The sequence below is a fragment of the Stenella coeruleoalba genome (genome assembly GCF_951394435.1).
Source record: "Stenella coeruleoalba genome assembly, chromosome: 3".
Classification (NCBI taxonomy): Eukaryota; Metazoa; Chordata; class Mammalia; order Artiodactyla; family Delphinidae; genus Stenella; species Stenella coeruleoalba.
In genome coordinates, this window is record NC_137148.1 from 129,232,468 (window position 1) to 129,258,694 (window position 26,227).

General features: G+C 44.9%; 1 protein-coding gene and 1 long non-coding RNA gene across 5 annotated transcripts in view; one reads left to right on the forward strand and one right to left on the reverse strand.

Moving 5' to 3' along the window:
* The window catches only part of GRIA1 (glutamate ionotropic receptor AMPA type subunit 1), a 308,859-nt gene that overhangs the window by 245,087 nt on the left and 37,545 nt on the right, over positions 1-26,227 (forward strand). For all 4 annotated transcript variants that reach the window (XM_079915349.1, XM_079915348.1, XM_079915350.1 and 1 more), the window contains 2 exons: positions 19,555-19,753; positions 25,003-25,250. In XM_079915349.1, the coding sequence (XP_079771475.1) occupies positions 19,555-19,753; positions 25,003-25,250 (447 nt within the window). The remainder of the gene's footprint in view (positions 1-19,554; positions 19,754-25,002; positions 25,251-26,227) is intronic.
* The window catches only part of LOC307183187, a 222,933-nt gene that overhangs the window by 73,728 nt on the left and 122,978 nt on the right, over positions 1-26,227 (reverse strand). The window lies entirely within an intron of this gene.

Below are 26,227 nucleotides of genomic sequence, written 5' to 3' on the forward strand. Positions count from 1 at the left end.
CTGTATTCGTTTAGGCAAGAAATGATGGGTCTGGAGTAGGGTGATAGTCGTGGAGTTGGTGAGAAGTGGTGTCTGACCCAGACTGTATTTTGAAGGTGGAACCAATGAGATTTCTGATGCATTGGAGACCGGGTGTGACGGATAGAGAGCGGTTAATGTTTCAAGTCTCAGTAACTGAAAGAATAGTGATGACATTTATTGAGAGAGGGAACATTTGTGGAGGAACAGGTGTGGAATGGAGAGAAATCAAGGGTTCAATTTGGAACATGTTAGGTCTGAGATGTTTGTTAGACGTCCAAGAGGAAATACAGAGCAGGCTCATGACCCTGGAGGTGAGGGAGAAGGTCCAGACTAGACTTCAACATTTTAGGAATCATGAACATGCAGTCTGTAAAGCCATGGGACTGGACGAGGTTACCTTGGGGATGAGCCTAGACAGTAAGGAGGAGAGTTCCAAGCCCTGGACCCTCGAGCATTCAGAGGTCATGAAGAGCCATGAAAAGGGACTAAGAAGGAGCAGCCAGTGAGAGAGAAGGAAAACCAAAGAAGTCTGGTGTCCTAGAAACCAAGTGAAGGGAGTATATGTCAAAGAGGACGGCGTAAACACCTACGTCAAAGGTTGCCACGAGATCAAATAAGGAGGGAACAGGAAACTGGACCCCGGGCTGTGGCAAAAACTATGAGCTAATGGAACTCACTGTGTTTAGGAAAGTGGAACAGGCCTATAATGTAAAGGTTATTTGTTCAATTCTTTCGGCAAAAAGTCTGACCTCAAGCTTCTGTGTCTTCTAATCAGAAATGCATTTGTATATGCTGGTATGTTATGCCCCTCTGCAGTCGTTTCCATGAGAGAAGAAGCAGGAAGCCAAGTGAAACCTTTGATTAAAATTTATATAGACTGAAGTTGGACAGAGAATCTGGGCAGAGGCAAGAGCCTTTTTCATATCATCGAGATGTGATGAATCCATATGATAGTGATTTATGGTTCCAGTTTATCAAGAAGACAGACTCAGCCTCTAGCCTTGCGTATGACCTCTGGGGTTTGGGGATGGCTGAACCCAGAACTCATTTTAATGACATCTCCCTAGATTCAAAGAAGCTTCATTTATCTCTGGTGCTTTAACTTTGAGAGTCTCATCCTGATTATCTTTAATGGTGTAAAGTACAATTCCCTAGAGTAAGATCTGATCACACCTTTTGCGTTCTCTTAATTTTCCAGCCCCTTCACATCTCTGAATAAGAATTTCCCTGAGAAAACAGAAATGGACCCTCTAATCCTACATCAATCAAACTCAATCTCTCACCCCCGCCCTTCCTCAGTTATTTGCAGAAAATATTCAACTAGGCAAGAACAAGGTACATACATAGCCCCTTGACCAGGTTTTGAACTAAGTTAATAATCTTAGGGGTAGCCTTTTGGGTTAGGCTTGAGCACGTATTGGAGATTATTAGAAAGTGGTCTTCTCTTTGGCTCTATCAGTAAAATATATAAGAGACCGAATTAATAAGGTCCAGGGTGTACTGGGTTGGGTTGGAAACCTCTGAAGGCTAGAGTAGGTCAATCTTCAATTGGACGGTAGGGGTGGTGACATGTGGCAAACACACTACATATGATCTTAATCATAATAACAATTACTACCACTTTTTAACCAGTATCTCCAAGCATTATCTCATTTAATCTTTATAATAACCCTTCGAGTTAGCAATTTTAACTATTCCATTTTTACAGATAAAAATGTGAGGCTCAAAAAGCTTACAGAGATTGCCCAAGATCACACAATGAATAAATGGCAAAGCTGGAGGTCAAACCCCAGTCTGGTTGCAAAACCCACCGGGTCAATTACTGTGTTATCCTTCCAAAGCAATACAGTAGAAAGAACCCTCAGCCTGAGGCCAGGGATTTGCCTTCTAAACCTAGCTTCAACATTAATTTGGAGGGCGACTTTGAGAAAAGTCATTTAATCTCTCTGAGCCTCAGCCTGGCTTTCCTCACCTGTAAAGTAATCAGGACCACACTGATGATCCCCAAGGCACCTTCTAGCACTTCTGTCTCTGATTCTAACTCATGATATCAAAACTTTCTGTCCTCTCACGTGTAAGGAATGTTTTGATTTTTGAAGCACAGTCATCTGCTATTATATTTGATCTTTACAACCACCATGAGGCAGGCAAGCATTATCCCCTCTCTTGTGTTTTAGGTACAGATGGGGAAACAGACTGGAAATGAAGTAGGTACCTTTTCCATGGTTCTCACATCTGCTCCCCAGTCAACTGCTCTAATATACCAATTATCTCTCCCTCTTCGTTAGCTAAAGCATTTTTCTCCCCCCTGAGTTCCACCCCATTTCTCTTTCCCAGGAAGATTTTCAATACTAAATGTTAATTGTTAAGAAGCTAAAAGAAAATACACAGAGGCCCCCATCCCCACCAGGGTACAGGGGCTGAGAGACAGGAAGAGTAGTGACGGTCAGTTCCAGATTCCCAGGAATAGTGCCTGAGTAACAGGGACTCTGGCTGAGCACCCATCCAGATAGATGAGGAGGAAACAGTGGACATTTCTAAAGGTAGGGAAATGTAAAGACGTAGATGTCATTATCCAGGGTGGTGTGGTAGCTGGTTCTACAGCAGCAGTTGCAGGAAAGATCCTACTGGAATATTTGCTCTTCCTAATGCCCCCCGTGTCAGAGTACATTTCCATTCTCTTCTGAGATGCTCCAACCAGAATCCTGGGAGGTAAGGGTAGGGAGACAGGATAGCCTAGGGCTTAAGGGTAAACTGTGGACTCAGACTAGCTGTGTGCTGATGAGAAGACACCTAACCTCACCAAGCTTCAGTTTCCGCATGCCTATGATGGACCTAAATCTTCCTTCATAGCATGTAATGAGGAATAAATATAGACATCTTATAGAATGCCTGGCACAAAAGAGTCACTCAAAAAATGGAGCCCTCAGAAAACTAGTGAGCCCTCTCCTTCACCCTCTATGTCCAGTCAATCTTCCAGGAGAAATTCTACCTCCTAAACCTACTTAAATCTACTCACTGTTTCTCCACCCTTGCTGCTACCACATGGTCCAAGTACTCATCAACCCTGATCTGGCTCCTGCAATACTGCTTTCTCATCTCCATGCCTCCATTCTTGTTGCCACATGGCTCCCAGTTCATTCTTCAGTCTACGTGGTAGAGTGATTTCACCAAACATGTGCATCGACTCATGCTACCTTCTGCTTTCCATCCCTCATTGCCTTTCGGCCACAGACTTTCTCCAGTACCCCAGAACCCTGCGTGGCCTCTTCCTCAGCCTCGTTTGCCATCACTCTGCACCCTCCCCACTAAGGTTTCTACTGTATCCCTCTGTCATTCCTCCACTGGGGTGGGGTGGGGGGGAGAGAATTAACCCTTTCACTCCCACATCTTTGATTCTTATTTTTTTCTGTGCCCATAACAACCTTCCCTGCAACACAGCTTTCCCCGGTAAGCCAGTTCTTTAGGTCTCTGCTTCAGGTCCTTCCCCTGGTAAGCCTGGAAAGGAAGTATCGTCAGCACAAGATACAGCACACAGAAGGGACTTGATAAAAATCTGTTGAATAAATATTGCAAGAGTGACAGCATCAAAGCTGATTCAACATTAACTCCTTAAATCCCTACAGACTGAGACCCAGTCTGGGCCAGGGTTGAGCTTCTAGGTTAGGTCAGGACCCAGAGCTGTGAGACATACAATAATGCAGGCTCTTCCCTGACATTCCCACCGGGTCAAGAGCACACAGGCAGTCAATGACAAGTGACCTGCTCAGACCCTGGAGGCCAGACAGGTACCTAAGACACACGCCCGTCCCATAGGCTTCCCTTCCTCACGTAAACCCAACCAGAGAGACACAAGACATCCCTTATGGAAAGAAGTTTTATCACATCTCTGGAAAATTCTTTTCTTATCAGCCATAGCTTTAAAAGCTTACATTCTCACGACTGCTGATTAGAACTGTCAATTTAGTACAAATCACTGGAAGAAGTGGAATCTCTTGGAAGGAAACAGAGAGACTATGAAACTACTTTGGCAATTTTCAGAGTGACTTATGAGGTATATTGTTGATGATCTTATTAATCTCTTTTTCAAATATATGCTGATGGAGAGCTAAATTCTCTATAATAAACTAGGAAAGCACATGCAAATCCCTATTAACACACTAGTTTGGGGAACACATGTCGGGGGATATAAGCAGAGAACAAATGGTTGCCATCTAAAGTGAATTTTGTTTTCAATTCCATGTTTAATCCAAGGAACATCTGTTGAGTGCCTCATACGTTAGGGACGACAAAGGAATCAAAGCTGAAGATCCTACCCCTGACCTCCAGTTGCTTGTGATCTAGTTGTGCAGAGGTAGAGGAGGACAACTCTAAAAACAGGGAGCACATGAGGCAGAGAGAGGAGGCCTGGAAGGAGAACATGAGAGCAGGGAGGGAGGAGAGCTTGTTCTCTGCTGCATCCTTGGCACAGTGTCAGGTACATCACAGCATGTGATAGAATTGCAGCAGAGATGAAAGAAGGATGGAAGGGCAGTTGGGTCCTAATTCCAATCCTATCACTTAGAAAATATATGACCAATCACTGAGTCTCAAGCTCTTTATCCGTAAAATGGGAACAGTGATGAAAATTTCTTCTTGGGAAACGGTTCTGGGTAAGAACTCATGGTTGCCATGAATGCTGTCCAGTAGATATGCCCAGCTCTCTTCCTCTTGTGTACAGGGTAGGATTGCTCATCCCTTTCCATATTGATGCTAGGTGCTACCATTTTATTTCTTCTGGCCAATGAAATATGAACGGAAGTGGTATGTGCCACTACTGCGAAGAAACTTTAAGAGCCAGCAGGCAACTGGGGATGTTCCAGATGACAGCTGCTATGTCAGTCTTGGCTCCAGAGGGAGGGTTGAGGGGAAAACAGCCCCCAATCAACCTGCCTTATACACATGTGGCATGAGCAACAAATATACCTGAAAAGACAAAAAGTGTTGGCAATGATGTAGAAAAATTAGAAGGTTTCTTCACTGCTGATGGGAATGCAAAATGGGTGTAGCCACCATGGAAAATCGTATGGAGGTTCCTCAAAAACTTAAACATAGAACTACCATATGATCCAGCAATCTGACTTTGGGGTATTTATCCAAAAGAACTGAAATCAAGATCTAGAAAGAGATATGTTCACTGCAGCAGTATTCACAATAGCCAAGATATGGAACAATCTAAATGTCCATCAGTGGATGAATGAATACAGAAGATGTAGTATATACACATAATGGAATATTATTCAACCTTCAAAAAGGAAATTCTGCCGTATGTGACAACACGGATGAACCTTGAAGATATTATGCTAAGTGAAATAAGCTAGCCACAGAAGGGCAAATGTTGCATAATTCCAACTATATGAGGGGTCTAAAAATAATCCAATACAAAGAATCAGAGTGCTACAGTAGTTGTCAGGGAGTGGGTGGGGGAGGGGGGAATGGGGAGTTGCTAGTCAATGGGCATAAAGTTTCAGTTAAGCAAGACAAGTAGGTTCTAGAGACCCGTTTTACAACATTGCACCTATGGGTTACTGTATTGTATATTTACAAATTTGTTAGGAGGGTAGATTTCATATTGAGATAATAAAATAAAAATTTTATTCTTGCCATGATAAAATAAAATTCTTGCCATAATAAAATAAAATTTCACAAAAGAGAAATACACCTGTTGTTCAAAGAAAAGATTTGGGGATCTTTTGTGATCACAGCATAACACACCATAGCGTACAGAACTTAATAACGAGAGAAAACCCTTCATACAACCTAGGGTTTAAACAAACATAATAGCTAGCAAAGGGACAAAAGAAAAGGTGCTGCATTGGAAGAGACTGCACCGACTGAAGGGGTTGGGAAAATCTTGGAGAAAATGTCATCTGAGATGGATTTCGAAGTTGGAAAACATATCTGGGGTCATACGTAGAGAAGTAAGAAGAAGATAAGAGGTATGCACAAATGAAAGCACTCAGACTGGACAGGGAAGATGAGTGTGGCCAAGCAGTGAATGACTTATAAAAATAACAGTGAGAAAAAATAGCACGGATTAGGCACTTCCTACATGCCCGTATCTGTCCTACATGATATACATGTATTTATTCTTCACAGCATCCCTGTATTCATTTTCTATTGCTGCTGTAACAAAACTTAGCAGCTTAAAATAACACACATTTGTCATCTTACAGTTCTGTAGGTCAAAAGTCCAGTACAAGTCTCACCGCGCTAAAATAAAGGTAGCAGCTGGGCTCTGTTCCTCTCAGAGGGCTCTAAGGCAAAATCCATTTCCTTGTTCCATGAGGTTGTTGGCAATTTTAAATTCCTCTGGTTGTAGGACTGCGGTCCTTGCTGGCTTTCAGCTCAGGGCTCTTCCCAGCTTCCTCATTCCTTGGTTCATGGTCCTCCTTCCCTATCTTCAAAGCCAAAAATGGAGGATGAAGCCTCTTACACACTTTAAACCTCTCCTAGCTATTCTCTGCCTCATCTCATCTCTGAGGAACTCTCTTCCTCTTTGAAGGACCAATGTGATTACACTGAGTCCACCTGGATAATCACCCTGCTTTAAGGTCCCTAACCTTAATTCTATCGGAAAAGTCTTTTTCACCATAGGATGGGACACATTCACAGGATCTAGGGATTGGGGCACAGTGTGTTTGGGGGGCTGATTTTCTGCCAACCACATCCCATTTTGTAGGGGAGGAACCGAGGCTCCGTGTGGTTCGGAAACTTGTTCAAGGTCACCACCTAGTTCTCGGCAGAATGGCTTTTGCTCCCAACCAGGCTCACGCTAGAGCCTTTACTCTTAACCACTGACTTCAATCAGAGAACATAAAGGGGAAAAGCAGAGGACTAGGCTAGAACAGATGTTGGGGTAGGAATTTATTGTAGCCATCCTCAAACGGCAGACAAGAGACAGATGCTTTAAAGGAACCTGGTTTAAATGGATGGTTTAAATCACTGCATAGTGATTTCCAGTCATACTTCAGTTTTCTATTGCTGTGTAACAAATTACCACAAACTTATGAGTTTAAAACAATACCCATGTATTACCTTACAGTTTGGTCTAAATTTGTGATCAGTCTTTTACAATATTTTTAAAGAAACACGGTTTTATTATTATAACTTTAGGCAACAATTTGCTCTATGACCACCACTTTGCAGAGCGAAGGTTCTGAGGAAACATGATTTTATGACTATGTAAGAGTTATGGATATATCCAGGATATCAGTTTCTCAAAAATGGGTGCTCCTAAAGTTTTGACATCAGTTTGTGACGTCATAGAATAAATGATTCCTCACACAATCATGATTCTGCTATTAATTAGCTTAAGAAATATCTTCTTCTATAGGTAGCTCAGAGGAAGGCATTCCAAATGCCTACATAGGAGTTTCAAGTTCACTCAACAAATGTTGAGGCTGTGTTGGGTTCTAGAGAATTATGAAGAAGTCTAAAAAACCATAATGATTTAATATTATATGATTTAATAATGATTTAATAATATAATGCAGTGCTAACAGTGCAAAAGAGCAGAAGAAGGAGTGGTACTGTGAAGGGGAAAACAGAAGAGTGCAAAGAAATGAGAAGTGAGGGGAGGAAGCAGCAGTCTGGAAGGCCTCTTGGAGGAGGTGACACTAGTAGCTGGACTTTTAATCGTTAAATACAGAGTCCATGCCCTGGCTTCAGAAGCTCTGCTTGATCTAGTCCTTTCCTCACTCTCCAGACTCATCCTATGGCTTCCAATTACCTTGAACACACGAAGCCTTTCCTGCCTTCAAACCTTTGCTCTTTCCATCTCCTCTGTCTAGAACGCTGCTCCATCAGGTTCTTCACACAATCTGGATCATTCTCAACCCTCAGCTCTCCGCTTAAATGTCACCTGCCCAGAGAGACTGTCCCTCACCTCCCTATCTACATCAGTCCCTTCCGTCCCTCCTCCTGACCCCCTGCCGCCCACCAAATTAGTGAGGAAAGATTAACAACAGTATTCAATGGCCGACAGGAGGAGGTATTGCTATTATCTCCGTTTTACAGATGAGTGAGCTGAAACTCAGAGGGACTAAGGCACTGTCCCAAGGTCACACAGTAAGAGAAGAAGTTGGGATTGGAGCCCAGGTTGGATGATCCCATAGTCCATAATTTTAACTACTATATTCTAGGTTTTCTATGTGTTGTAACTATTATAGGTATTCATTTAGAAAATCAGAAAAGAGAAGGAAGAAGGTAGGAAAAAAAGACAGCCCATAATCCAGCCACCTAGCTGACTCTTGTAGTACTTCCACTCATCTCCGCCAAAGTTGAGTTTTCAAATGTGGCCATACAGTATAGCCTGTTTTATAACCTGGGTTTTCACAACTGAAACAGCAATTGAAAACCTCTTGCCACAGCATCTTTCATTTCAGAATCGTAGTAGCTGTTTGTACCAGGTATCTCCTCTGGTCCAAGTGGCCAGTGAAGCATATTACAGCTCATCCTCACAACAATGCTTTTAGGTTGGTCCTGTTATTATCCCCGTTTCACAGATAGGTGAAACTGAGGCTCAGGAATATGAGATAACTTGCCTCAAATCACCATTAATGAACAGAAGGGGTGGAACAGGAGGTCAGTACAGCTTCTGAACTCCTACTTCATAATTGTCTTCAATGTCTCAGAACTGAGTGTTCCTTTGATGAAATGATTGGGAGGGTTTGGGGTGAGGGAAGGAAGGGAGGCTGTTCCCTGCCTCCAGGGCTGCCCTGCCAGCTTGGTTGGGGATACGTGGGTGGGAGGGTCTGAGTCTGCAGGGAACTGGGTAGGGTGAAAAAATACCTGACAAATGAGGATTTTCAACTGGTTATTTTAAGTAAAATAACTCCTTGTAATACGCGCCATGTGCTGGAGCAAACCAAACGTTAACTAAAGGAGAAGCACGCGCTGTGATTTTCTCTCCCATTTGCTAATGGGTCGGGGTCTATTTTTAAAAAGCCCACAGCATCCCACAATTAAATCTGCTGCCCGCTCTAAGGACTTCAAGTGCCAGATAGGTTAGGCCACAGATGACCATTCAGGCCCTCACCTGGCCCACTGAGGCAGGGCCCCAGGCCCCTAGAACCCATCTCACTTCTGAAAACAGCTGGTGGATCAGCAAAGAGTAGGAGCTCTCGGGAGGGCTCTGGATACAGGGAAAACATATGTTTGAGCATTATGGGCTGGCCAGCAGGCAGCTAGCTATAAAAAGAGTGGTTTCTTCTAAGAACTTACCCCAAAATATGCATGTGGAGGAAGTCCCATTTTTAATACAAGTGTTGTGCCACCACTCCTTTGTGTCTAGGAACTGTGGGTAAGTGGTGCTTGAGACCTGACAAGGTCAACCTTGAGAGAGTTGGTCCTGGTTCAGGCTGGACCCCCTTTCAGCACAATGAAATCACACCACTGGAATTCGATGGACCTGGGTTCACATACAAGCTCCATCACTTGCTTTGTGAGCTTAATTATTTCATCTCTCTGACCCTCAGATTCCTCATTTATCGGAAGGGGGGTGGGATATGCCTACGTGGCCTGAAGAAAGCGATGGGGATTAGAAGAATGAATGTCAAGTTTTTTATGCAGTATCCAGTTCCAAGCTGGCACTCAGGGAACAGGGGCTGCTGAGCAGTTAATGTGCTTTGGGCATGTTCTGGTCCCATCTCCACACCCTAGCACAAGCTGTCCCTGCTCCAGGAAATACCTTTCTTTCTATGTCAGAGTGCTCAAAGCCTGCCCGCCCTGCACATCCCAGGCAAATGGCTCCTCTTTCAGCCCACCTTTCCAGATTTTTCCCAGTTGGGCATGGCTTTCCCCACCTGTGCACTTTCGTAGCACTTAATCAGTGATTTCCCGTGCTGTTTACCCAGTCCAGGTATCACAGTTGCTTCTGTGTGGGTCACATTCATTCCATTAAACTGATTTTCTTAAGAAGAAACTTTTTAAGTATTTCTCATCAGGCTTGGTAGGTGGTCAGTACTCAATAAACATTGTGTAATCATTCATTTAGTCAGCCTATGTTCAATGAGCACCTACTATGTGCCAGGCACTCTGCTAGGTGCCAGGGATATAGCAGTGGATGACAAAGACCCCTTCCCTCTCTGAACTTCCATTTTAGTGGAAGGAGACAGGTAATAATGAATAACCAAATCAATAAGTGTATGATTATCTAAAGATCACATGAGATTTTGATAAATGTTATGAAAAAAACAAGGTAAGATGAGAGAGATGGAGAACAGAGACAATAATTGAAGAGGTGTACCTGAGGAGATGATGTCTGAGCAGAAACCTGAAGGGTACCTGGAGGGAGGTTTGGGACAATTTCAGGGAAGTAAGTTCCAGGCAGAGGGAACAACTGCAAATGTCCTAAGGTGGGAAAGACTTCGGTGTGTTCTAGGAACTGCAACAAAGCCAGTGAGGCTGCAGCAGAGCCATGGCAGTAACGGTGGTACCAGATGAGGTTAAAGGTGAGCCAGATCAGGCTGACCTCGGCAAGGCATTTGGATTTTATTCTCTAAGTGTGACAGACTTTAAGTGGGGTGAGGAACAACGTGATCCTACTTACAGTTTTAAACGGTCCCTCTGCCTATTGTGTGGACGTGGGTTGTACAAGGTCAAGAGAAGAAGCAAGGAAACGCGATGCTAATATCTAGTATCTAGAACGTTACCACTGACTATGGGGGATGATTGGATTTGATGGACTGGAGGTGAAGGTGAGGGAAAGAGATAAGTCAGCACTGTCGACCTGGCCTCTGGTTTGAACAGCAGTGGGGACAGTGGTGCCATTTCCTGAGATGAGGAAGATGGAGAAGACTAATCATTCCTGTTCAGGAGAAGGACTGGAGATTGAAATTTACACGTTCTTAGCGTCTATGTATATAAAGGGCATGGGCTTGGAAGAGATCATCTATGGAAAGATGGGAGACAGGGACGGGAAGAGGGCTAAGGCCTGAGTTCTGCACACAACAATAACTTAAGACTTAAGCGGAAAGGAAGAACCAGCAAAGGACACTAAGCAGGACCAACCTGCAAAGTAGGCGGACACTGAGGAGAGTATGGCGCCTAGAAGTGAAGTGGAGTGTTTCCAGAAGAAATCATCACCATCTCTACCACCACCACCACCATCATCGTCATCATAGCAGCGGCAGCATCACTACAGGTGACATCTTGAGTCCTGCTGTATCTGAACTAGATGCAAAACATGGCCTGCTCATCAAATTCTCACAGTTCATGACATGGAATTCAGTATGTCCATCTTCAGATATGGAGACTGAAGCTTAGAGAGTGGACCAAAGAATTAGTAGATTTTTAAAAATGAACTAATTGATCTTCATTCTTTTGCAAACTGTGCCCACGCTACACTCCCATAGCTTACCTAAATGGAAAATAATAGGAACGTAAAACCTTCCCTCTTTGAAACATAGCTCTGCAAATTCTACAACAGTATACACTAGCTTACAGAGTGCTGGGCTTTCCTTGGAGCTTGTTGTCCAACCCCCAAGTTCCCCACCCTGAGACTCAGCACAGGAGTCCAGGGCCCGCCCCCTCCTGCGGGGCTGGAACACAGTGACCGGCAGCTGGGCAATTAACATGACTCACTCCTACTCTGCCAGGGAAGCGCTGAGCGATTTGCAGCTGGTCAAAATGGAATGCTTTGCCACCCAGACACAGCATCTCGGATGAAGTGGCCTCATCAGTGCAGCCGTTGCATCTGGCCGGAGCTATTTACCCCAGTCTGAGAACCGTGATGCCCGATACCAAGTGAGCCTCTCTCTCTGAACATGGCTCAGCTGAGTAACTAGTCAAGGTGGACCTTTTTTTCTCCCCGTAATTTAGAGACGGACTATCTGAGCCTCTGCCTTCATGCCTCTGTTTCCATTACTTTTTAAAAATAGCCATTTGAAGCAGATGACCAAGGGAAATAGGTTGAGCTCAGTGACCTCTCGAGCTCAGCTGAATGAAGGCACACAGGAGGTGTCCCTTCTGTCTCCTTCCTCTTGGGGATGACAGGACATGCTTTTGAAATAAAGAAGAAATGTCCATATCCAACCCCTTGCCAGAGATGTCGTGGAGAGGAGATTGGTGAGATCAGAAACTGATTCCTGTTTAATAACTTTCCACTCCTTACACCGGCCCCGTGTATCTACTTTTCAGAAGGCCCCCGGCCCTAGCACCTGCTCCCCTACCTCCAGCCAGGGCACTGCGCCAAACGCTGTCTGCACATCTCCATCCTGGCAGAAGTGCTCTCTCTGCCAGGCACAGAGCTACATGCTTCACTGGTATTTTTTTTTTTCTTTTTAATTATGAAGAATACCTTTAAGATGAGTACTAACACTCCATTTTGTAAAGAAACAAGCACCAAGAGTTTCAATGACTTGCCCAGTATCATACAACCAGTGAGTAATGAGGCAGGAGACTATCCTGTCGTGTGTGGCCCCTGAGCCCAATCTCTTAACCAATGCCTTCTCCCTTCTGCTTGAGGAAAGCACAGAAGTAACTGGCAAATGAATCATTCCAGTACTTTATCTGGGTGCTTGTGGGCAGGTACTAATAACTGGATGGGTGATAAAAAATGTCTAAGTCGTGTATTCACTTCGATCCAAGGTCTCTCAGACTCAGAGCAGGATTGAGGGAAGGAGTCACTAAATTATAGGCCACCGGCTACATCCAGCCTGCTGCCTGCTTTTGTGATGCAAGTTGTTTGGTACACGGCCACGTGCACGTGTGTATATCCCGTCTGTGGCTGCTTTCACACTACAACAGCAGAGACTATAAGGCCCGCAAAGCCTGAAATATTTACTACCCGGCCTTTTACAGAAAAAAATGCTGGCCCCTCGTCTAGAAAGACAAATCCAAGCTGTGAGATTAGAAGTATACATTTAAAGGTCTGCGGTGAATCCGAATCCACAACCAGGACAGGTAATGCTAACTATCAGAACCCAAAAGATGGTCCAATCAGATCTTTACTATCTTCTCCTGGCATCAAGTTATGCATTTAATGATATGCTTAGTGTCTCGTTAACCAAAGGAAAAAAAACAGCCTTTGCCAGAAGAGAGCAGCATCTAGCGGCCAGCATCTGGCTCCGGAGGCCACGTCTGGATGCATTCACCGGTGGATGTGGACTGGCATTTGAGCATTTCCCTCTCTCACTGCCTCTGCCCCCGTGGATCGCCAAATCCTATCACTTTGATGTCTTCACCTCTTTAGTCATCCTGCTTCTCCCAATTTCTGTGGGCTCTGTTTTAGTTCAACCCATCACCATCAATGTTAATAAATACCATAGATAATCACAGTGACACCTTAAATCATCACAACAACGTGGTTGGAATCCTAAGAGCAGGATGATCGTGGTGTAACAGGAATACAGAAGGGGCTGCTTGGTGCTCTGCTGGCAAAGGTGGGGAAGTTTACAGAGGAGGTGATATCCCACTCACCTTCTCCTTTTTATTTCTATCCATCTTGCTTCCTCCCACCCCTGCACCTGTTCTGCTTGGCAGTCTCCTACTCATACTTCAAAACCTAGCACAACTTTCTCCTCCTCCGGTAACTTTTCCCCACCCCTCTGCCAACAGAGTAACTAGCAAGCCCTTCTGTGTTCCCTTAGTGCTGCTTTCTTACTTGTCACATAATTAACATAATACTATAATGACTTTATGATATGGATATAACATGGTGATAATGGCTTTACTGAGTGATCGTTACGCTCCATACACAGCACTTTACAGAGAATCAGGTGTCTGACCACCAAAGCCCATGTTTGCCCACCGCCTTCCCACTTTCTCCTTGGAAGGGAAAGGCTGCGGTGTATTCACTTTTATCTCCCCCGTGACCAACAGTGCCTGCCATACAAGCAATGCTTGTAAAATGAATGCATAATCAGTACGGTGTATGCAATTCTAAAGATTCCTGTCTCTTGGTAATCCAAACACTAACCTGGGTACTCCTGTAAAGAGATTTTACAGATGTGGTTAAAGTCCCAAGCCAGCTGACTTTCAGATTATCCAGGTGGACGTCACCCAATCTGATGAGCCCTTTAAAAGCGGAGCATTTTCTCCAGCTAGTGGAAGTCAGAGAAATTCAAAGAATGAGAGGGATTTGCCACAGTCTGTCTTGCTTGAAGGTGGCGGGGGCCCATGGTAAAGAACGCAGGCGGCTTCTGGGAGCTGAAGCCAGCACCTGGCTGACAGCCCACAAAGAAAAGAAGACCTCGTTCCCACAACCACAAGGAGATGAATTCTGCAAACAACCAGTGAGCCTGAAAGAAGACCCTGAGCTCCACATGAGAACCACAGCTCCAAACAACACCTGTATTTCAGCCTGGTGAGACCCTGAGCAGAGAATCTGGACACCCTCACCGAGACTTCTGACCTACAGAACTAGGAGGTAATGAATGAGTGCTGTTAGAAGTCACTAAACTTGTGGTGATTTGTTATTCAGCAATGAAAAACAAATGCAAACAGGTTTCTAATTCTGTGGAGATGGTGGTGGCTAGACGGCTTTGTGTGGATCCCAAAGGTTCCAGGGAGCATTACAAAAGGTGAGTATTCCTGGGCATATATCCAGACAAAACTCGAATCCAAAAAGATACGTGCACCTCTATGTTCAGAGCAGCATGATTCACAGTAGCCAAGGCATGGAAGCAACCTAAATGTCCATCAACAGATGAATGGATAAAGAAGACGTGGCACATATATACAATGGAATATTACTCAGCCATAAAAAGGAAGGAAATAATGCCATTTGCAGCAACATGGATGCAACTAGAGATGATCATACTAAGTGAAGTAAGTCAGGAAGAGAAAGACAAATACCATATGATATCACTTATATGCAGAATCTAAACAATGACACAAATGAACCTATCTATGAAATAGAAAAAGACTCACAGACATAGAGAATGGAGTTGTGGTTGCCAAGGGGGAGGGGGAGGGGGTTGGGGGAGGGATGGAGTGGGAGGTTGGGATTAGCAGACATAAGCTTTTATATATAGAACGGATAAACAACAAGGTCCTACTGTACAGCACAGTGAAATACACTCAGTATCCTGTGATAAACCATAATGGAAAAGAATATAAAAAAAGAATGGGGGCTTCCCTGGTGGCACAGTGGTTGAGAATCTGCCTGCCAATGCAGGGGACATGGGTTCGAGCCCTGGTCTGGGAAGATCCCACATGCCGCAAAGTAACTAGGCCCATGAGCCACAACTACTGAGCCTGCAGGTCTCGAGCCTGTGCTCCGCAACAAAAGAGGCCGCGATAGTGAGAGGCCCGCGCACCGTGATGAAGAGTGGCCCCCGCTTGCCGCAACTAGAGAAAGCCCTCACACAGAAACGAAGACCCAACACAGCCAAAAATAAATAAAGATTTTTTTAAAAAAAGAATGTATATATATGTATAACTGAATCATTTTGCTGTGCAGCAGAAATTAATACATTGTAAATCAACTATACCTCAATAAAAATCAATTGATCAATCAATCAAAATAGTTCCAAAGACAAAAAAAAAGAAAGGTGAGTGTTGGCTGTGATCCAACCTCATGAACCGTCATGGGGTGAGGAAGTCCATGTCCATCTATGGACGAATCAGAAGTTGGTTTAAGAGGGAATGCTCTGCAGTGGCTGGAGTGCTGGACAGGAAATATGAAGTCCTGGGTCCTAGTCCCAGCTCTGCCAGTGCCTCACTTGTGTGACCATGGGCAAGTCCCTTTACATCTCTTACCTGCAGTTCTTTCATCTGCCACATGGGGGCATTCATCCCTCTCCCATCCACTTCACAGAGCTATGAATCAAGTTCAAGTATGATAAAGGTCCAACAAGCCACATGAATTGTGGCCAATTCTGGAGGAACATAAGGGTTTCCTTGATCACCTAGGGAGTTTGGGGAAGAGCTATGCCAAGTTATGAGACCAATAAAATTCAGGTGACTAGGCAGACCTTTAAGGGGTTCAGATTACAGCTGTGCCATCCCTACTAAGAAAAGTGATGCTTTGCCCTGTGACCCCCTGGGGGAATCATCATCATCATAAAAATAATGTCTTCTGTTTCAACAGCACTTTTCAAAGTACTTTCCCCTCTACCATTTTAGTTTCGATAGCTTGTCTCCATTAAAGGAAAAGAATGGACTAAGAGTTTTTCTAGGTCTGAAAGTTTTGGTTTCTCACCATGAAGTAGGGTTAGTCTCACCTATTAAACAGAAGTGGAAGACTGAGGCCCAGCTAGACAGGCAGTTTGCCAAGGTTGTGGGGCTGTAAGTGAAGGGCTGCCTCTGGGACGGAGCTGGGAAAATACAGAGTTCTTAGGTAGAGGCCCAGCTTTGCCTGTGCCAGGTCTGAACTGAAGGAGGGGGTTCACTCACACTCAAGTTCCATACTACAAATTGAATACAAATGAAGCATTGGAATCATGTCCCATTTTGAAGAGCCTATTCCCCAGCCCTCCAGTTCTTCCACAATGACAGTTATTCTGCTGGCTGTGAAGCAGAAGAATTTTTCTATGCTATCTTCATTAAGTAGGCAGGGATGTAGGGAATACCATGCAGGGTAAGCTCCTCTCAACATCCAGCAAATAAATACTAAAGAACAGGAAAAAGGACCCGTAAGCTTGGACCTTTCTTGGGAGGCCTTTGAGCTTCAACAGAGGATCCCCAAGTTGGGATACTTCAGCTGGGTTGCCATCCTGAACACACAGTTTGAAACCATGACTCCAGACATCCTGAACCACAGCAGGTTAGAATTCTCCTGGCCCTGAAAATGATTCCTGGGCTCTAGAATCTAATGTGAATGTAACCATCAGGTTCTAAAAGAGGTGGCATCTGTGCATTCGCTTGTTCCTGAGGCTAACTCTGCGCTGGGTGCTAGAGATCCAACATGGCACGTCTCACAGTGCGTGTGGTCTAGGGGTACACCTGACAGTCAATCACACAAACAGATGTCAGACGCCAGCTGCAATGTGAGCTGCACGGGGCTCTGAGAGTCATGTGCTTGGATGCTGAAAGAGTGATGACTAGGATGAGGGCTGAAGGATGAACAGGGCTGATGGACTGATCACGGGAAAGAGCAGCATGTGGTAAGGGTGAGAGCCTTCTGAGTATAAAGGGTCAGACAAATTCCAGAGGGACCAGAGTTACAGAATCCACGTTGTGGGACAGCACTGGAGAGCGGGCCAAGGAGTTGAATCTTATTCCAAGGGTAAGAGGAGGGCCTTGATGGGTTTTAAGCAACAAAGAAACAAGATGTAATCAACGTTTTCCAAAAGATCATGCAGGCTCCCTTGTCGAGAACTGATTCGGCAGAGGAGTGGGAGGATGGGGGGTAGGGGGATTGAATGGAGGCAAGAAGTCCAGGTCAGATGCCACTGTGATCATCCAGATTTGGAAAAGCAGCAGCATCCTCACACGGGCCTGGACACTTGTATCTGCTGTCTCTTAAGGGGAACAGAGCACTGGACTAGTTATCAGAAGACTGGTGTGATCTTGAGTATAACTGTGTATTAGTCCTGGGGCACTGGGAAAATGATTTTGCCTCTATGTACCACATCTTGCTTGACTTACCAATGGAAGCCATGCATCCTGATCTACTTATGTACGATTTCCAATCACACAGTCTCGGAGATGGGAGGAGTGTTAAGAGGAAGCAGTTGGTCTCTGGTCCCACGTGATGCTTGGCCTTTCCTCTGTCTGGCTTATTATTGTGTGCCCAGCGCTTAGTACCCTGGGGGACCAAGGGCAGGCACCAAGTACAACATCGCTATAAATAGTTTATCACTTGAACATCTTCAGAAATAGGGACACTCACTCTCATCCCCAGGAGAGCCACTGTTGTACTACCCTGCCCATCAAAAGTATCTTCCTCCTATTTAGATAGCATCCGTTTCCTGCAACTTCTGCCAGATGCGCCTCACTCAGGTCACAAGGCACAAGCCTCACATCAGACCTTCAGTGAACATCTCTCTCCAAGCCTTTTCTTCCTGTAGAGTCTCCCCTCTTCCTGAAGCTGTTCTTCAAAGGACATCGTTTTGTTGCACTCTCCTGCTCTCATCCCTTTGAACAAGTCTCTTATTTCCCCCTTCCTGTGAAGCATCTAGGAACAGTGTTTTCTATATAGCAAGCGATAACAAGTATTCGTTGGATTTCTTGGGGTGAGCACTGTCTGCCTGAAGTGAAAAGGAGTCTCTCAGAAACCAAAACAAAGTAGAACAGACAGGAACATGGGAATAACACACAGAGGGCTGACAAAGTCTCAACAATCAAGCAAGCCAGCAGGCCTGGGTGTTGCTCCCAAGTCAGTAGGATCTGGGACTCTTGAGTTTCCTTATCCATAGAGCTCACGGTTTGGACTGGTGATTGCTCTCGATGTTAAGCATGAGGTTCTAGTTAAGCGTTGTCACCTCTGAGCTTGAGGCTGTCGGAGCACATGTTATAAAGGGCTTAAGGGCACAGCAGCTCCAGGATGACACTTCCTCAATAAACCGAGCAGCATGGAAGGAGTAATGGAACGCAAATAACTTTATCACTATCTGATTGAGTATGGCTCGATGCCATGTCTAGCCACCACATAAAATCACCCCATATAGTATCTACATCATTGGTAACATCTTTGGGAAGCCCCGGACTTGAAGTCTCCTAGCCAAATCCAAACAGTCACAGTGGAACTCTTGGCTGGTCACGTTTCTCTTCACAGTTTTGGGCGTAAGAGAGAACAGGACCCAAAAATCAAGGATAAGTTTCTTGTCTCACATTTGATTGTCATATTTGCCATTTTGATCCAGATCAGACTATCCTTTGTCTTTTATTTCAGCCAAATTCTCTTTCTCTTTGATAAGGAGGAGAACCGTGCCTGCACTCAACAGTGACATTCCCCAAGGTGGCTGGACGGAGTGCTAGTGTTGTCTTTATTTGCAAAATGTTCTCCCTTCCCTTCCTTCTAATCCATCATTTTGGCGGCCTTTGCCAGCCGGGAGGGCAGTGGCGAGAAGGCAGTCTGGAAACATTTCTGGACATAATCAAATGTGTGCGACATCTGTGTAAATGCATTGCGTTCATATATGTATGCACATACATTTCTGGACATAATCAAATGTGTGCGACATCTGTGTAAATGCATTGCGTTTATATATGTGTGCACATACATTTGGCATATATGCAACTGCTTGTAACAGGATGTTTATACATGTTTGTGATTTTTGCGGGCAAATGTTGACATATCTGTGTCTTTGCTGGCATGTGTCTCGTGTCTCGATGTGTATGTATGTGTGAGAGTGAGCGTGAAGATGTACCTGCAGGGCAGTCTCACCCATGAAGGATGGCAACCCCACAGATCCTTATCCACAGTAAGGAAGGAAAATGCACAGGAGACTCTGACGTTTGGATTCTCACACCCTGCTGACAGAAGAGAAGAGTGCAAGAGGGCTTGACAGCTCTGCTGATGGGCTGGGGCTGGCCCTCGGCCCCTCCCCACAGTCTTCTGTAATTGATTCTGTGCTTCTGACACCTCTTCCCTTTGGGCTGCAGGTCCCTGTCCGGCCGCATCGTTGGCGGCGTCTGGTGGTTCTTCACCTTGATCATCATCTCCTCCTACACAGCCAACCTGGCCGCCTTCCTGACCGTGGAGAGGATGGTATCTCCCATTGAGAGTGCCGAGGACCTAGCGAAGCAGACAGAAATCGCTTACGGGACCCTAGAAGCGGGATCCACGAAGGAGTTCTTCAGGGTAGGGACATCCCTTGTCCCAGGGCACTTCCACAAAAGGGAACCACTACTGTCAGTAAAATATCCTTCTCATTAGCATGAGATTATAGGCAACTGCTTAACTGAGCGTAAGTCAGGGAAACAGACATTTCTCAGCTTTCTACGGATCCCTGAGAAAACTTCATTTCTGCATTCGTGGAAACTTCAAAGCTCTTGCATTGAATTAGACCCTTTATGTATACCAGTCTGTGCCAAGTTCTCCGAGGGCTGCAAAGGATATGACATATAATTCCCTTCCTGCTCCTATAAGGACCTTCAGCCTTATTAGTAATTGATTAGGAACAGCGAGGAACAAGGTCCCAACCTGATGCCCTTTGTGTCCCCTCCTTGGAGACTTTGATGAATAAGGAGATGTTATATGGGAAATAATGACTGGAATAGGCAGTCTATTAAATAGTGCCAGGAGATACAGAAAATGTGAAGTGGGAGTGGAGGTGGTAGAGATGTCTTGTGGCTAGAGGCAAAATGAGGAAAATAATGTCGACCTTCAAGAGTCATTATGAGATGAAAAGAGGTGGACATCTAAAATACAAGGAAACAAAGAACAATGAATGGGGGCTCCATTTCCCATTAGGGCTTCGGAGGGTGTAGGCAATTGAAAGCCATCCTGAAGGAGGGGTAGGGAGGGATTGTGGCCACAAAGGATAGACCTGTAAACATCTCTAGACATCATGAAACCAAGTTAGATCAGGGTACGCTAATTACATTCTAGGCAAAAGGAGCAACTTGAACAAATGCTCCAAAGCAAGAAAACCTGTAGTTCCCTGGACTTTGGAAATGTTTAGCACAGGGAGTTACCATATGTTAATCAAATAAAAATAATAAACAATTGCTACCACTTCCTCAGCACATACTATGAACTGGGCCCTGTGCTAAGAAGCACACATTTCATGACTTATTTCATCTCATCAGAGGCAAGTTGGGGATTTGTTATCCCCATTTTACAAAGGAAGCTCAGAGAGGTAAAAGTAATTGCCCAAGGTCACACAGCCAATAAGGAGGAGGAGGAGAATACAGAGCTAGCCTCTGCATCGCCTCGGGCAAGAGGGTGGGGATCCTATGCAGACCCACTGGGTTCTCACTGCAACTTCATGGAGCAAACCCCAGACTCTGAGTGAACCCACAGGGTGCTGTGCACAGCCTCTTGATCGTGGGCTCTGCGTTCTGTATGACAGGCAGAAGAGGGACCAAAGTCCTAACCATGGCTGATGGAGGTTCCAAGACTAAAATCATTCATTTTCAACATATTGGAGCAAGAAGGTAACTTACGGGTCACTTGGTCAGAGTCGTCATTTTAGAAAGAAACATGACTTGCTTAGGCTAACCCAACCAGTTAGTAGAAAAAGCACTTGTAATCTTGTTACAATTCTCTGACATCTTTAGCCTGCAACCAGCGTATGAAGGAGATGCCTGATATTTGTCCATAAAGCCAGTTCTATGCCCCAGGCCCTGCTGATGCAGTCGGGGAACCACCCAATCTGTCCACTCATTATATACCCATGATCTCCACCCCGGTACATTCTCATGTTACAGCCCCCGAAGCCCCTTCCCATCCATGGTCTCCTTTATGTTTCACCCGTGACCTAAGGCAGAACAGGGGTTGTGTGTCCACGTTGCAGGCAAGAATTTGAGATGCAGGGAATTCATGATGCAAGTGCCCGGGAGGGGTACAAAATCTGAACTTCCTCATTCCGACCCAAATATTCTTGCACTGAACCACACTGTCCTAATGGATGGTGTCATTAATAATTTGTTTTTAAAAGATCGCTCAAGTTACTAGATAGGCCCATAGACAAATCCAGTCTAACCCTCCACTCTTGTAGTTGGGGAAAGTGAGGTCCAAAGAAGAAAATGTGCATGTCCTAGCTAATTCAGAGGCACAGCTAAGACTTAAGACTTCCACGTTCTGTTAATAACTATGGAAATACACATATTACTAGCTCTTGTCCAGAGCACTGTGCTAGGCATTTAGAACCAAGGCAGTGCATATTCGACAAGCTCTGTGCCCTAGCCAGGCGTACTTCATTAGACTAGGCAAATAGGTTGTATCAACAGTTCACTCTGATTGGTCAAGAGTGCTTGCCTGGAGTTCTATGTTAACAGGGATTCTGAGGTCACATCGGGCTCAGTATGAAAGAATTCTTTAATTGCTATCAATGTCTGCCATGTATACAGGAAGGGAAACTGGTACCAAGCCAAACATGTATTGGGCATTTCTACCCTAAAGTCCAACCAGAAGAAAAGTCATAATTATTAGTAGTAATTGCACCACTTACGGAACACCTGCTACGTGCCAGGCACTGGGGTATGCCCTTTACCACTTTAAAGTGTTCTATCCTCATATAATCTCCATGGCGACACTGTGTAGTGAGTCCATATTATCGCCATTGTCAGGAGAGAAATACTGAGGCTCAGAAAGGTTATGTTACTTGCCCAGAGTCCTGCAGCCAGTGGAACATAAAGCAGAAAACGAGGGAGACAGCTAGTCGTAGTGTAAAGGTACTAGGGGTGCAGTCAGGAGATGAGGTTTTACTCCTCCTGGCTCTGCCACTAACAAGCTACGTGACTTGGACAGTTCATTGCCACACTGTGGGCCTCGGTTTCTTCACCTGTAAAAAAAAAAAAAAAAAAAAGAGTGCTGCTGACCCGATGTGTCCTGTGAGCCCTTCCATCTCTGTGACGCTCACCCTGAGAATTATCCCACCAGGACCTTGGTGGGTGGGGAGACAAGGTCACCTACCACCCCCATAAGGCAGAAGGAGGGAATAGGGCAACAAGAATTCTACTTCTGAACAGTCTGGCTTTTCATCCCCGTGGCAGCCCAGAGCTTCTCGGCAGCCCCAACCCAGAGTCACTTAATCTTCCACCGACAGTTTAATTAAGATGTGTGAAGGGCTGTGGGAGCTGCGGATGAGGAGGGAGATCCAGGAACAAATACCCCAAGCCTGTTTCCAATCCTCCCTGCCACTCGCATTGCCTTCGCATTCCTGGAGATGACATTTTCCTGATAGTTCTACTCTGAGCGACTGTGAGCGCAGCCTTGGCATTGGGGGCACTGGGGTGAGGCTGAGGGGACATATTAATTTTCTGCATACTGTGGCCCAGAGCGCTCTGCAGCTCTGCCTGTCAGCAGCCCAGTGTTCCCCCGCTGTGAGCATCCTGCCAGGTCACATTGCATCTTGCAATTGCCCTGCTGCGTGTCTTGCTGGTTTTGTGCCTGGAAGATGATCCGCAAATCTGGTCACAGCTGAATTTATCTATTTCCCTGTTTCCTGTGAGAGAATATTCAATACGTTGTAGATGCTACAATTGGTCTCGGATATTTCTTTCCCTAACTTTGATAATCCTCCCTCCCTTTTCTCCTTTTTTTTTTTTTCCTCACCTGGACACTGTTGCTTGAATGATAAATATTCACGTAAAGAACCAAATATTTCAAGCTAGCAAGGAACGTAAAGGTTACCATGTCCAAACTCCTTATAGAACAAATGAGGAAAATTAGCAATAGAACCAAGACTATCACCCAGGGTTCCTCACCCCCAGGCCAGTGTCCTTCCCAGATTGTAAACCATCTAGTGAAACAAATCATCTCATTTATCTAATTATAGACTATCTTACAATTCACTCTACCGAACGCTTCCCTGACATTCTCAGTAACGATCTCCATTCATTTTTCCTTGAGACCTAGAGTTTTTCTGGGTCCAAATATCTTTATTGGCTCAAGCAACAAGCTAACTGCATATCAATATTTTGCCAACGCTTGTTGATATCAAGAAAATAAACCTGATATTGTGTGCAAAGAATAATGACATATTGCATGTATAATGATAATTTTATACTAAAGAAATCTGTAATCTATATATCAACCACTAGATTACATAGGTGGCCTAACTCTAGTAGTAACTGTCTGTAAAAAAATAGTCCCTTACGTGAGTTTAACACTTGTCCATTTACAAAGCATTTTCAAAAGCCAGATACCAGTAGCCCTAAAATACATCTACCTGTTGGGGAAAGGATGCTTTTTAGGAAGAGCATCACATGTGAGAGGGTGGATTTGTGGTCCTAGACCATGGGCCCTCACTAAGAACCTACTAGATAGATGCAAGGTTAGACTCTGTGCAGGACCCACAGAAGGGAAGACGTCCCCTACCCTCAGGTAGTGTTCACAAACTTGAGACCTAAGCCCAGGTGTGAATGGCTCTCAATCCTAAAAGTCTAGCTTGGACATGCAGTGAGTGCCTGGACAATGTGTCCTAGAGGAACATCAGTCCTCACAATATTCCTTCTAAAGTGAGGGCCACACACACCATACAGATGAATCACCTAGGGAACTTCTGAAAAAGGTTTATTCTAGGCTCCATCCAACACCTGCTGAATCAGAATCTCTAGGTTTAGAGCCAGGGGGTCTGCATATTTACAGTCTCTATACATGATTCTGGTGCCCACCAGAGTTTGAGAACTACTGTCCTTGTAACCGAGATAGTCTCAGAATACGCAGGATTTGTTCTGATCTGTGAGATGCTGAGTAGGATGTGGCTGGAGAGAACCAACATATCCAGGGGAGTGAACAAATGAGGCAAAGTCACAAAGGAAGGAAGGCCCAAAATGAGTTCAGGAGGAAATGAGGAAAGCAGCTTGGCTGGAGGTAGAAGCTTTTGAAATGTAAGCAGAAGACAGTATTAAGTCCCAAGTTATTAACTTGATCAGACAACAATTTGCATTCTGAGGGCCAGTCTTGCAATACGGGATGACTGGAACTTGGCACCTATGATCTATTAGAAATTCTTTAGTGTTGTCCTTTAACGATGAAATCAGACTCCACCTATATCGTCAGCTCTCCACTTCTTCAGGGCTCTCTGAATATGACCTTATTGAACAACAGATAGGTCCTCTGATGTCTTGAAAAGTCAGACAGAGCCCCAGTTTCTTAACTCTCCCATATTTAAGAGGGCTATAACTATCAGCAGTAATTAAAAGATTCTGAGTTCTCCTATTCATTCTGTATTTGCAAGATATTTGTACTTTGAAGCCTACTGGTACTAATTAGAGCCTCTTATTTTGCAATCACCGATAATTTGTTTCTTCCTGAGCTAATCTCGCTCATGAATGTGTGATCAAGCCACACCTGGCTCTTCATTATTGTGTGTGGGCCGACCTCCATGCCACCACGCACAGCCAGCGCTTAATTCCAGCTTCGTTCCTGTCCCCTGCCAGAGGTCTAAAATCGCCGTGTTTGAGAAGATGTGGACGTACATGAAGTCAGCAGAACCATCTGTGTTTGTGCGGACCACGGAGGAGGGGATGATCCGAGTAAGGAAATCCAAAGGCAAATACGCCTACCTTCTAGAGTCCACCATGAATGAGTATATTGAGCAGCGGAAACCCTGTGACACCATGAAAGTGGGAGGTAACTTGGATTCCAAAGGCTATGGCATTGCGACGCCCAAGGGGTCCGCCCTAAGGTAAGTAGCCAAGATCTGCTTCCTTGGTACTCCCTCTCCCCTCCCTACCTCAGAAAGGAAGCTGCTGTGCCTGCCACATGGCTCCAGGGCCACAGTGGGAGCTGTCAAGAGGTCTCTTCTTAGACACCTGTGGGCCTGGGAGATACCAGCCACCCAAGACCTTCAGCCCTGAGGTTGGAAATTGACCCAGTGGCCTCAGCTTGCTCTGACTGTTGCTGCCCGTGTGTCCCCTTCCCACGCCTCGCCTTACCCCTCCAAGTGGTAAACACTGATGAACCTTGTGTTTCTGTTGTGTGATCTGTAACACACCAGCCTTTACCTGACACCTCCACATCCTAGTAGGCCACGAACAGGGCTCTCCAGCAACCTGGATTCTTTGACAGCAGGTGGTTTGTAATGTTTGTCTCCAAAGAAGCAAGTACATGGTCCAAATGAAAAATCAAGTCATTTGAGTCCTGAGATTCTAGCTGTGGAAATCAAAACAGCACCAAGCAAGTGGTCGCACCCATTCTTTCCTAGATGCTGATGTCTTTAGCAAGAAACAGGTATTTAAGTAAAGAAGCAAAGTGGACTTTATTTTCACATAAAGAAGCTCTGGCATACATTCCGAACAGCTAAGGCAGAGTCCTGTAAAATTAAAGTCAAAACACCTAGATTTAACTCTGGGATTTACTACTGACTGTCTTCCAAAAGGTGAGACATATCATCTCCCGACCTTCAGTATCCTCATCTATAAAGAGAGGATAACCATCTCAACCTTTCCTAGGTCCAAAGTGGTTTTAAGTTCAAATGGGATAATCTATATAGAAGGTAAATGAAAGCAATAGTGTAACGTCACCTGTAAGACACTGTGTCAATTACAGAGTGATTAAATCACTTTAGGGAAGGGTAGCATTCAAGGAAAGGTGAGAGTGTTTTAAAAGGTTGTAAAAAGATGGAGAGAGGTTCCTAACCCATTTTGACATGACATCCAGAGC